Source organism: Pangasianodon hypophthalmus, chromosome 11 (genome assembly GCF_027358585.1).
Source record: "Pangasianodon hypophthalmus isolate fPanHyp1 chromosome 11, fPanHyp1.pri, whole genome shotgun sequence".
In the NCBI taxonomy this organism is placed as follows: Eukaryota; Metazoa; Chordata; class Actinopteri; order Siluriformes; family Pangasiidae; genus Pangasianodon; species Pangasianodon hypophthalmus.
Genome location: NC_069720.1, coordinates 15,661,678 through 15,674,580, shown reverse-complemented (window position 1 = coordinate 15,674,580; position 12,903 = coordinate 15,661,678). Strand labels below are relative to the sequence as shown.

The 12,903-nt window shown below is 40.5% G+C and overlaps 1 protein-coding gene across 4 annotated transcripts in view; it reads left to right on the top strand.

Moving 5' to 3' along the window:
• Positions 1–12,903, top strand: part of ncanb (neurocan b) — a 109,401-nt gene that overhangs the window by 19,168 nt on the left and 77,330 nt on the right. For 2 of the 4 annotated variants that reach the window (XM_053238159.1, XM_026924298.3), the window contains exon 2: positions 7,386–7,459. In XM_053238159.1, coding sequence (XP_053094134.1) covers positions 7,387–7,459 — 73 coding nt within the window. In that variant the 5' untranslated portion in view covers position 7,386. Of the gene's footprint in view, positions 1–1,570; positions 1,597–6,388; positions 7,096–7,385; positions 7,460–12,903 lie in introns of those variants that run through there. The other 2 variants (XM_053238158.1, XM_026924325.3) reach the window with 2 other exon arrangements.

Sequence of the window (12,903 nt, the reverse complement as noted above, 5' to 3'; positions counted from 1 at the left end):
TGGTTGAAAGGAACTTGATACGTCAAGGCAGAGAAAGATTTCCCTGTGCCGCAGCACTCAGGCATGACGGGTGCATTTTTGAGCATAACCGAAAAGCAGACAGACATTTGGTGTTGTCAGTGGCCTGGCTCACACAGAATAAGCTTTTTGTCACCTCATTTTTCAGAGCGGGGGCCTGCTTTCACTCTTTTAGATGTTGAAGGGAGTTGGTAGATAAAAGCAATATGTTTGAGAGCCTTTAGGAGACAGGCACTTAGTTGTGATTGCCAGGATTTTTCATTTGCAGGATGGCCTTCTGAATTGGAAAGGTAGAGAAGGAACCTGTTTTCAGCCGATTTCAGCCTTGATAAGATTCTGGGGACATCGCACAATCTACTGTCTTTTGATACGTGCTGCAACGTGGAAGTATTACTTTTATATCTGAAAGGGCTTTGAAAACATTAAGTGCTTTGAAGAAAATACACACAGGTGTAAGAACTGGCATAGTATTTACTCTTGGTTTGGGGCAGACTGATTTTTGTTTCACATCAGAATGCATTTGGACTCTATGCTAGTATATGGAAAGTAGCATCTTGGGGTGCATCAGAACCAGCTCAGTTATCACTTAGCAAGACTGAACAAAGGGTTGTTTTGACCACAGCAGGGAGAGACAGAGAGAGAGAGAGAGAGAGAAAGACTCACTCTGCCTGTTAAAAAAAAAGACATTAAAAAGTGAAAAAATACAGTTACACAACCTCAGAGCAAAACAAGCACTCATCCCGACATTCACATCCTGGTCACATCCTGCTCCATTAAAAGCAATCAGGGCCATTGAGAGTGGGGAACAGGCCGTGTGAAAATCACTTGCCACAGTGGATGTGAGTGTGAGTGAGCCCCACTTTTAGCAGTGAAATGTTAACATGTCACACAATCTCCCTCTCCTGTCTACCGCCCCCTCCTTAATTGCATCGTTTTAGACACATGCACACACACAAACTTAATACCAATCCTACCAACCTAGATATTGATTTCAGGCTAAAGCAGTGGAGTTGTGTAAGGGTAATTACAGCGTCATGGATGTGACATATGAACTATATAGATTGCAGTACGTCTCACATTTATAGACAGTGTGCGAATTATACACTGACCTTCGGGGGGGGGGTTCAGCTTTGGTCTGGTCAGTTTGCCTAGATTAACTACTTCGTGTAATGCAGATGCGTGCTACAGTGAACCAAATTTAGCAAACTTAATTCAGTTGGATCTTATTTATTAAACAAAATATATCTAGTTAATAACCAAAAAAGCATTACCCCTTACTGCAGTATGCACTGTACACAATAGCTCTTAAAAACTACAGAGCAGTTAAACCTGCGCAGTGCTTCTTCATAACATTGTGCATAAGAAACTATGTATTAGCCAAACGTTTATTTATAAACATGTATTAGCATAGGTGCCAGTTAAACCACATGCTGTGAGTAACGTATATGGTCTAATTTACATTTTTTTGTGCTTGTAAATTATTAGTTCAAATTCAGAGTCATATGCTATTTTAATTAACAGTATTTTATCATCTTGCTTCATTCGCTCTCAGGACTTAAAGTGACCTCAAAACGATAGGTAAGCTTCTTAATCATTTCACCATAAACATTTCGCTTTCATGAACTGTGCGGGAAATTTATGCTTGAGATACAACTATATTTAGATTACAACATTTATTTCCAAGAAAAAGGGTCTTTCAAACACTTAAGGTATCTCCTGTGCTATCTCCATTGCATTCGGCCAATTTAGTGCATGAATGCATGGCATTTCCTGCATTTAGCCTACTGGGCATGCTCATGCACTGACAATAGTATGACCCATTTTAGGGGTGGTCAAATTTATACTGACATTTTCTTTTCATATAGACTGAGCAATGCAAACTATTTTTCACTATTATCACTTAGTATTATGTGAAAATTTCAGGACCCCCCTTACAGCTTGTTTTGACGTCCTTCAGCCTTACTTAGGGGGGGTCAGACCCCAGCCCCCCCCCCAAAACACCCACAGCCACAATCCCCCTCCCCCCCCCAGTAATTCGCACCCTGGTTATAGACATATATAGCAGTTTATGAGTGTTATAGATATAAGATCACATGAAGAGGGGAGTGCTTAGGGGAGGTGACCCTAGAAAACATATCATACTCTATGAAAGTAGGAAAATAGAAAGTATACTTTTAAAGGTATATGTGGTTTTGGAATATACCAAAGCCACTTCTCAGTAGATATTGAGAAAAACATAGCATTGTAAATATGCTGATATTTTTTACTTATAGGTGTGGCCTGTCTGAAACAGTAGAAATTATGCTCCTGCATGAGAAACTATTCTGTGAAATGGCAATATTTTTCCTTATTGAAACTGACATTTGCCTAGAATTGCCCATCACCAATCTTACATTTTAGTTAAACTATAATGCTAATTATGAGTCTGTGAATAACAACAATTCAGCCTCCAGGCTCAGATGGTCAGGGGGGCAGCGAACTCCCCAGTGTCATTTGTTAAACCATATGGAGGACTGGAGAAGTTTGGATCTATTTTTAGGGGGTTGGAGTTTGGGGATCGTGGGACCCTCAGTGTATTGTTTGACCCTCAGAGGGCCTCCAGTACTGCTGATCCTGATTGTCTGTGCCTGCAGTGTCACTGGCAGTTGTATTTCACATTTTTGCTTAAGAATCAAATTCTCTTTTCAGGCTGCTTGGTTACTGTGCATGGAGCTCAATATTATATGGACACATTTTCCATGGCTGCAGCATCAGTGGAGATTGTATTTCAATGTCATGGCTGTTTAAGATTCAAATTCTCTTGTTGGTTGCTTGCTTATTGTAGAAGCATAAATCTTGTATGTGTATGGATTTGTGTATGGAATGTATGGATTTGACAGTCTCTAAATCTCTCTCCAACTGACTCTTCTGTCTTCTCTCTTGCTTTCTGTAATGCTGAACAGAACTGATGGGCAGTGAGACATGTTGTTTTGTTGGTGGTTCATAAAAAAATACGCATTTCTGGATAATGCAGAATTGCAACCTGCTTATTTGACTCAATCAGGTTTTATGAGTAAGCTTTTAGCAGAGTCTAGCAGTACACATTTTGAAGAAACCTAAGTGTGTATTAGTGGTGGAAGAAATAGTGCTCATTTCTCTTGGGTGAGTGGTGCGTGTGTGTGTGTGTGTGTGAAGTGCTGAGGAGAGGAGTGTCGAAGAGGCGTGTAAATCCCGGCCAGTGGAAATGGCACAGTTGTGCGCGTGTGTTGCGTTGACAGGCTGAGAGAGCCTGAGCATGTTTTGTACTGCTCAGTGACAGGACTGCAAATGACTGCTGCAGTGAAATGTTTTATAACATTCTTCCTTCACTTCTCAGCCTGGGCTCAGTTTACGCATTTTTGCTCTTGAAGGAAGACTAAGGGTGACGTTGATTTTTGGATCAGCTGGTGAGGGTCATTGTCAGAGCCAAATCACAGAGAGAGACACAGCGGGAGGATCACTCTGTGCCAGAGCACGTGGAGAGACAGCAGACACTTTTTTTTCTAATTAAATCTTGTAAAAAAAATGCTTGTAAACATGTTGTCATAGATTTTAGATGTCTCTGATATATGCATGTCGTGTATACATCTGTGCATAGCTTTTTTTTTAGTATACACATTCACTGTCCGCTTTAATAGGAACACCTGCTCATTTATGCAGTTATCCAATCACCCAATCATGTGGCAGCAGTACAGTGCATAGAATCATGCAGATACATTTCAAGAGCTTCAGTTAATTTTCAAATCAAACATCAGAATGGGGAAAAGTGTGATCACTGTGACTTTAACCGTGGCATGGTTGTTGGTGCCAGATGGACTGGAGTATTTGATAAACTGCTGATCTCCTGGGATTTTCACGCACAATAGAGAAAATGGCCAGATTGGTTTGAGCTGCCAGGAAGGACATAATAACTCATATAATCATTCTTTACAACCGCGGTCAGCAGAAAAGCATCTCGGCATGAACAAACCATCGAACCGTGAGGTGGTTGGGCTACAACAGAAGAAGTCTACATTGGGTTCCAATCCTGCCAGCCAAGAACAGGAATCAGGAATCAGACCAGTCTGGTCATTCTCCTCTGATCTCTCTCATCAGCAAGGTGTTTCGGCCTGTAGACCCTCCGCTTACAGGTTGTTTTGTTTTTTGCACCATTCTGTGTAAACTCAAAAGACTGTTGTGTGTGAAAATCCCAGAAGTTCGGCAGTTCCTGAAATACTCTGTTACCAACATCCATGCCATGGTTAAAGTCACTGAGATCACAATTCCTCATTCTGATGTTTGACGTGAACAACAACTGAAGCACTTGACCTGTATCTGCATGATTTTATGCACTGTGCTGCTGCCACAAGATTGGCTGATTGGATAACTGCATAAATGAGAAGGTGTACAGGTGTTCCTATTAAAGTGAACGGTGAGTGTATATCGTGTTTCTGCCTGCTTGTCTGCCAAAGTCTCCCAGTCACTCAGCTGTCACCTGCTTGTGAAGGCCAGTGAAAACACAGTGAGTCCAGCTCATAGATACAATTAAGAGTAGAGCCTGAGTTCCTCCAGCTGAGACAGGCAAAGATGGAAGATAGGGGCACAACAGTGCGGAGGCTGCAGAAAGGAGAGGGGAAAAAGAGAGACGCTGACATGTGAGAAGCGAGAGACAGGGACGACAAGAGAGAGGGATGAAGACAGCCAGTAGGAGGAAAAGTGACACCACCTCGTTTGTACACAGTACTCAGTGTAAAGGTGTAAGTCATGTTACTGAAAGAGGAGAATCTGGTTTTAGGCACATGCCTTATTTCATACTGCCAGTTTTCTTTTGCTTCATTTTTCATTGAAAATTAACTTTCAATGATAATTAGCTCATCACTTAAAGCCATACTAAACTAATGACATTTTGTATAGTCTTCATATCAAGCAATATCTGATCTATAAAAAATTATGATCTTAATAACAAACTTGGTAAAAATGTAAAAGCTATATACTTTTAGGAAAAAGTGTTCTAAATTGTAACTTTCCTTGTCACTGGGGTGGTATCATTAGTATGTATTTATCCCTTAAATATAGTGTGCATTTAAAAATTATTTAAGGTACATAATTGGACCTTAAATCAAGGAAAGATAGAGCCAAGAAAGTACCAAGAAAAGATACAATTATTACATTTAATTCTAATAGTGTACATGTATGATGAAATGGACCACCTGTCCATCGCAGGGCACCATTCACACAGTCATTCACACACTCATTCACACTTAGGGGCAATTTAGCCTATCCACCTACCTGCATTTTTGTGACAGTGGGTGGAAACCAGAGAACCCAGAGGAAAACCCACATGAACATGGAAAGAACATGAGAAATTCGAACCAGAGACTAAACCAAGCTCAGGAGCAAACTGGGGACCCGGGAGCTGTGAGACGGCAATGTTATCCACTGTGCCACCATGCCACCCCATACATGGTATTTATTTATTATAATTAAAATATGCTGCCAGATTTATGTTGACTTGCTGACTATGCTGACTCACTGGTTGAATGGTTTCCTCTTAGTTTGTCCTTGTGCTTGTCTTTGCTGGTGTAACTTACACCAGCTATCTGTGGCGAATCTTTCAGCCTAGAGCTCTGGTTTTGCCCTTGGCCGTAGTTTGTCGAACCCACTGCATCTATTATTCACTGAGAGGCTTTTTGTCTCTGTGCACATGGCACTTGCTAAATACTCCAAAGCCCTCTTCAGTGTGGAATGGAGTTGTCAGGCATTTGTCTGCCTTTGGCCTCTCAGATAAAGGGAATAGAAAGCCCTGCTTGAGTGGTTAAAATGAAAACCTATTGTTTGGCCAGTGTCTTTATTCTGTTTCATCCAGAAAGGAAGATCAGTCTAGTCTTTGCTCTTTCGTCTGACGTTTCTGTAGAAACGTCTTCGTATGGACCTTTTTCCCTTTCGGTGTTCATTTTTACCCTGTCATTGAAGATATTTAAAGAGTTCTGTTAAAATGTCAAGACATGGCATACCCAACAATTGCCATGGGAACAAAGGTATTCATCATGATCAATTTGCTGACTATATTTGCTCCCTTATTGGCTTTTGGTGGGTATGCGCAAATATTTGATACCTGATGGAGCTGTTGGGAAACAGACAAAATTAACATTTTATTCAGCAGGAGTCAACATCTGATTATGACCATAACCCTATGAAATCTCACAATCTTTAGGAAATGGTTTTCACAAAACCACTTAATCTTTTATGTGGTTTTAATCTATAATCAATCTGTGCGTATGTATATCTGTCACCTCTCCCACCTTCGCTGTCATTTTCACTTCTCATTCATAAAGCTTTATTGCCGTGACTGTAATTATACAGTGTTGACAAAACAATTCTGAATTGAATAGAAAAGCAACATGTGACACTGTAATACTGTACAATAAATGAGTAATAGTAAGTAGTAATAGTAAATCAGTATTAGCATTATAAAGAAAGAAAAAGCTGCATAATCTACCAAACCAAGAGAATCATACTAAATAAATCACACAAACATGAACCGTGTAAGTCAAACTATTTATGTACCATTTCTACATTGATGAAGTGCTAAAACATATTGAGCTTTGTTCAGCTTCTCAGTGTTACAAAGATCAGGGAAAGCAGTATTAATTTTTTAAAATAGTTTAAAGACTTTGTCTCTGATGGATTCATATTCTGTGCAGTAGGAGGAGAAAGTGTGTTTCATCTTCTGCCTATAATAACTGACAGTGCCTACACAGCCTGTCCTCTCTCAGCCTTCAGCTTCTGTGGTGTCGTCCTTTTTCCACTTCCAGGTCAATTTTTGTTTGATTTTTTCCTTAAATGTATCTAATGGTTTAAAAAACGTAGTTTAGTTTGATTTTTATTTGATTTGCTAATTTATTTTTCCAAACATAGTTGTATTTGAGGTTGAGATTTATTTTGAGGTGTTTGTTTGTGTTTCTGGAGGAAGATTTCAGGTCGTGATTAGTCAGATGTTGGGCGAGTAGACACTCTGTAGAGAGCTGTTTGGCCAGAAGAGCTTTATACCTTTTTTTGAAAGTGCAGCAGCCTGATTGAGTGAGTGCCAATATTGTATTGCTTTTATTTGTGTTTTGAACTCAGTTTTTCCAGATCCAGATGTAAATTTGTTCCCCGAATTTCACATCCATGTAACAGAATTGGTTTCTTATTTCATTAAACAATTTTATCCCGATTTTAATTTGAAGATAATTTTTTAGAATATTGTTCTGATGGCATATAAAGCTGTTCTGCCATTTTCAAAGAGATTTTATAGCCAGATGAAAACTCCAAAATGAACTGATCTTACTAACCAGCTATGTGTAACCCCCCCTCTCTCTTTCTCTCAGGATGTTGAGGGAGTGTCGTGTGTCTGGGCTTCAGTCTCTCTTGACTGTGTTTCTGCTCCTCTCTCTGGAACACGGTGAGTTCTCTTCATGCTCATTTAGACCCCAGTTCTTTCACACTGTTATTTTTATGCCAGAGTTTGGTCAGTTTAGTCATGTTGGATTGGATTTCAGCAGAGTTGTGTAGGAGTCTGTCCGATTCTCAGTCCACCATGATGGCTATATATTAGCTCATCTTCAGGGTAATATGCCCACACTGCGTATTAGGCCATGCCGTAGGCTGGCGCAGCACTGCTTTCCCCTTCTTGCTGCAGAAGTTTTACTTTTGTCCTTTCAGCCCATAATAATTACTGTAGCCCGCTAGGAGTTGGGATAAAGACAGATTTCCCCGGGCTGTCTCCCTGGGCCCTTGGCCAGTAAATAGAGAGTGCATGAGGAACACTTTCATCTGTGAAAGCCTCATTTCTTGGCATTGCCACCTAAAGACTTATCATCAGTCACTGTAATGCCTATAGCTAACTGTCTCAACTCATCTGTGTCCTTGTGAGTGCACTCAACTAGCCATGAGAGAGAGACTCGGTCAAAACCATGATACGCAACGAGAAAGAGCAAGAACCAAGCTCTATAACACTAACTCTGTATATAGCATACAGTATTCTACCACAAACGCACTGGATTAAAGGTAATGTTAATACTTGCATGGAAGGACATCTGACTAAGGCATATCTGTCAATCTGTCTGTCTGCATTAGGGGTGAAACACAATGCCATACTATTTATCTCTATCTGATTAGTGCTCCAAATATCTGTATCTGTATTTGGATTTTAACCTGAAGTGGGCATGGCATAACACTGGAAAAAAAATGCAGAGATAGAAATTGGTATAGCATGGTGTGTGACCATTTGTTATCCAAGAACTGGTGAGGTCAGAGTTTTGGGGTGACATCATTCTGTCCCCTGAGCAAATCAAGTTGTTTACAAACCATCATTAGAGACGTGAACAGTGCAGTGGGTTGAAAATAATAGCAAAAAAGCTAATTAATTTCACAGTGATGAATCAGTGGTCTGAGGATAAAGCAGCCAGTTTTTGGTAATTGCAATTAACTTTCTGTGAGCAGAATAAATATGTAAAAGCAATATGTTCTAAAAGCGAGAAATTCAGCTTGTAATCTCCTACACAGTTGTTCTTATTTTCAGACTGTAAACTCTACATCTGGACATGTAATTGTTTGGTGGAACACTAATTCTTAAAAAGATTTGCTGATTCCAAAAGTGTGCTGCAGGGTCAGTGGACAATCAGGCTCACATGCTAAGAGCTGGGAGAAATGGTGTCTTTTACTATCCCTATCTCTCTGTCTATCTGCTGCCATCTGTAGCCATTGTGCAGGCCGTATGGTGGGCTAAACAGTGGAATCGGGTTGGGGACTGAACAGGAAAGCCCCTTCTCAGGCATACAGTCTTAGGCAGGTGTCATGTGCTGTCTGCTGGTGGAAACGTAGACTTTCCTGACATGAAAAAAATAATTAGAAAATAAATTCAGTTCTCCTTCTATGTACTGTCCTTCTCATCTAGGCTCACCACAGGATCCCTGCAGTGTAAATAAGTCCTTTCAGTCATGCCTAGTTTCCAGATACTCCTGAAGATATGCCACTGTCTCATATCCCTTCAACTCTGCAGGAATGAATATGGAAATGGATGACAGGGGACTTGGGGAAGATGGTGGAGATGAAGGGTGGGGGTGTCAAGATCTATGTTATTTTGATGGGGAAAAAAAGCAGACAGAAAAAAGCAGTCCTGTGCCAGGCCTGATAAATGTGCTATTACCTAACATGGGGGAGGAAATTAGTCATGAACGCAGCCTCGGAGTGTTTATGAGCGTGTGAGAGTAAAACAGAGGTGGCTCACTGCGACCTCAGTTAATATTGATGGAGCCTGTGGATCAGGTGGGTTACAGATGTATTTTACAACACAGCCCTGGTTAGGATAGTCAAAAATAGATAGAAACACAATTAAGGGTAGATTAAAACACAATCAGAATGTATCATTTTTTAAACCAATTGTATAATTTAGTATTAAAATCTTGGATTAATGTTATTATAGAGTCATAATATGAAACTTTCACTCCCCAGCCTCACACCCTTATAATCCTCCTCCCAGCCATACGTACCTCTGTTGCCATGGTAATGATTAAGGGATGTGTAAGAAGGGGGCTAACATCTGCTCCCCATTTCTGGGTATGAGGTCTATTGTGTTAAAAGGCTTTTGTCTTCCTTTTATAATAAAAGGTCATACGTTTAGTAGGCTGCAAATGTCTGCTAATTATAACATTGATGCTGCACCGAGCAGCCGGGACAGTAAATATGTTTTCCTATAATGATCTCTTTCAAAAGGAATACTTTATTTATTCTGAGCTCTCAGCTGACGATAAAGAGACAGGCCATTCACAGATGAAATTCTCCAGATTAAGAAGCTGAATGAATTGACTGGTTATATGATGCCGATTGTCAGTACACGCATAGCCGATCAATTGTTAGTGGCTAGATAAGTGGTGTCAGCGAACCCACAGGCAGCACAATGCAGGAAAGTAGTTGAGAAATGAGACCAGAATTATGTTCTTATTTTTGTCGAGATGCTTTTAGTGCTGTTGTGAGGTTGGCCTCTGTTTCCGGCGTACAGCCTCTGAATGTGCTTGTTGCAATTCAGGTGAATAAAAGAGACAACAAATAAGAAAAAAGTTAGCAATTACAACACATTGTGACTGTTTCTTTCCCTTTCTCATTCATTTTATCTGTCTCTTTTGCGATATATACTGTATCTCCTCTAAAAATTTAGGAATGTTGTTTTGATTGTGTCTTATTTGAAGAAGGAATTGTTAAAGGAAAAACACAGCAGCAGATTCTCAAACAAAGAGAGAGTCTCTAGGGAGTTTGCTTGTTGAAACATTTCCATCTAAATGCAGATTTGGTATATCTGCTATGACATGGCTGTGCAATACACATTCATTATTTAACCATGTGGGAATAAAGCAATTTTGCTGGATTCTTTTGGGTCGTAATTTGATTTTTAAAAGCGGCATCTGCAATTGATTTCTAATTTAATGTTGAATGATCTGTGCTCAGAAAATAACACCAGTGTGTGGGGGGTTTATTGTTGATATATAAATAGCATTCTTTTGTCATTGCATCTATAGTTTATTCTGTTGATTACAGAACATATGAAGACCTGGGGCAATTATTGTCATGCGTTACATTTGGTACAATTAATGACTGATTGCTTGGGTTTCTCAAGTGTGAAATTTAGCAATATGAAAGTAGGCTACTTTCGTTTGGCTTCAGGGTGCATCCTGGAACGCAGGTGTGACATTCTGAGGAGAGGTGTGTTGTAAACGCGGTTATACCTGGGGGGAGGAGAGCAATAGTGAGGAGGATCGTGTGTGTGTGTGTGTGTGTGTCTCTATCTCCAGAGCATCATGCTCAAACGCACATCTGCAAGGCAAAATGTCACTTTGCCACCGGGAAATACTTATCTCATCGAGCTTGAACAGATTCCTGAGTATCTCTAATCATTCTTTCATTTTTACATAATTTTACTTTGTTAGATTTGTATGTTAAAAGAGAAATTAAGAGTAATCAGGCCAGGGGCTAAGTGCTTCAGCAGAACTGGGTAGTGAATTCACTGGATGGATTGCGATCATCCTAGATCAGTTAAAAAGTAGTTATATTTGTGTACTTTATCATACGTTTTTCCTTATTTCTTAACAATATATTTTTAATTTGAGAATTCAGTTGTTATATAGCACCTTGAACAATCTGGTCAGATGAAACACTAGAATGATAAAACACTAAAATATGATTTTAGTCTCTGTCCCTTTGTTAGAATTCAAGCTTTTGCAGTGACTGTATATCACATTGCTTTCCTTAAACACAGGAGATGAGTGTGATGCTTCAGCCGCTCTTAGAGGAGTGGGCAGCCATCATCTCTCCCAAGATGAGCTGTGCCATTATCCCCATGGAGTGCTGTGTGGTTGAAAACACATTATCTGTCAAGCCTTAGTGAAATGTCATCACAGATGCCATTATAGAATCACATTTACCTCTGGGGTGCTAATTTAGCGTATATAAGATGTGCACAGTCTGTAACTTTTGTAGATAGTTTTAGCTGTCATTCTGCTGCATCTAAGTCTTTAAATTGTTGGTGAATACTACTATAAGGGGTCAGGATCATGCTTTTATTAACCTATAAATGTCTGTATTTTACCAAGAGCATTGCTGTGCTGCTGTTATTACATTCCTGACACAAAATGGCAGTTCTGTACCAACTGCAGGAATGTACAGTATATGAGTGTTCAGCACCCAGAGAAAGGAAATTCTCAGGCTTATATTCCAGCAGTTCAGGGTGAGATGTATATATGTAAGAACTGTATACAGTAGGTCACATCGAGTCAAGTAAGTTTTTATTGTCATTCCCCTATATAACTTGTATACGTTGGAATGAAATAACATTTCTTCAGGACCATGGAGCAACACAGAACAGTACGCAAGACTACATAAAGTGCAAATACACAACAGTGTCACATGAGCACAAGACAATAAATACACAGGACAATAAATACACAGAACATGGGCTGTAAACTGTAAACTACTATGTGATGTAGCAGCACAAGTGTAGCAGCAATATTGGTAGCAAAAAACGAGTTCCATAATATAAAAGTGTCTGATGCAGCTTTGTAAAGTTTGCAGTGGTACTAAATCATACTGGGATGGGTGTTTGACTAGCCCAGGTGAGCATTGGGAGGCAGCAGGGTGTTGAGTAATCTGACTGCCTCAGGGAAGAAACTGTTGCAGAGTCTGCTGGTGGTGGCATGGATGCTCTTGTACCTTCTGCCCGATGGCAGGAGGGTGAAGAGTCCATGAGAGGGGTCCTCTGCAATACTGGTGGCTTTGCGGATGCATCGGTTCTTGAATGAGGTGTTGCTGGTGGGTAGAGCGACTCTGATGATCTTTGCAGCTGTCCTCACAATTTGCTGAAGGGTCTTGTGGCCGGAGACTGTGCAGTTCCCGTAGCACACTGTGAGACAGCTGGTCAGGACGCTCTCTATCATCCTGCTGTAGAAGGAGGTGAGAATGGGAGGGGGGAGTTTGGGGGAGTTTGGGGGAGTTGGAGGCGCTGCTGGGCCTTCATGGCTGGGCAGGTGGTGTTGAGAGTCCAGGAGAGGTCCTCTGTCTGGAAACACCAAAAAACTTGGAGCTTTTGACTCTCTCCACAGTTGTTCCATTGATGTGCAGTGGTGAGTGGTCCACTTGGGTCCTCCTGAACTTGACAATTATCTCTTTAGTCTAAAGCATTCTCAGTTAGTCTCAAGGAATGAATAGCTTGGATGCGTTTTGCTTCAATGCAGCAATAACTGTATGTTGAGGCATGTGTTAGTGTAGCAGCTCATCAGTTGAAACTTAATCCCAGCAAAACTGAAGTGCTGTTCATCCCAGGTGATTCATTCCCATGTCAGGATCTTGTGATGTCCC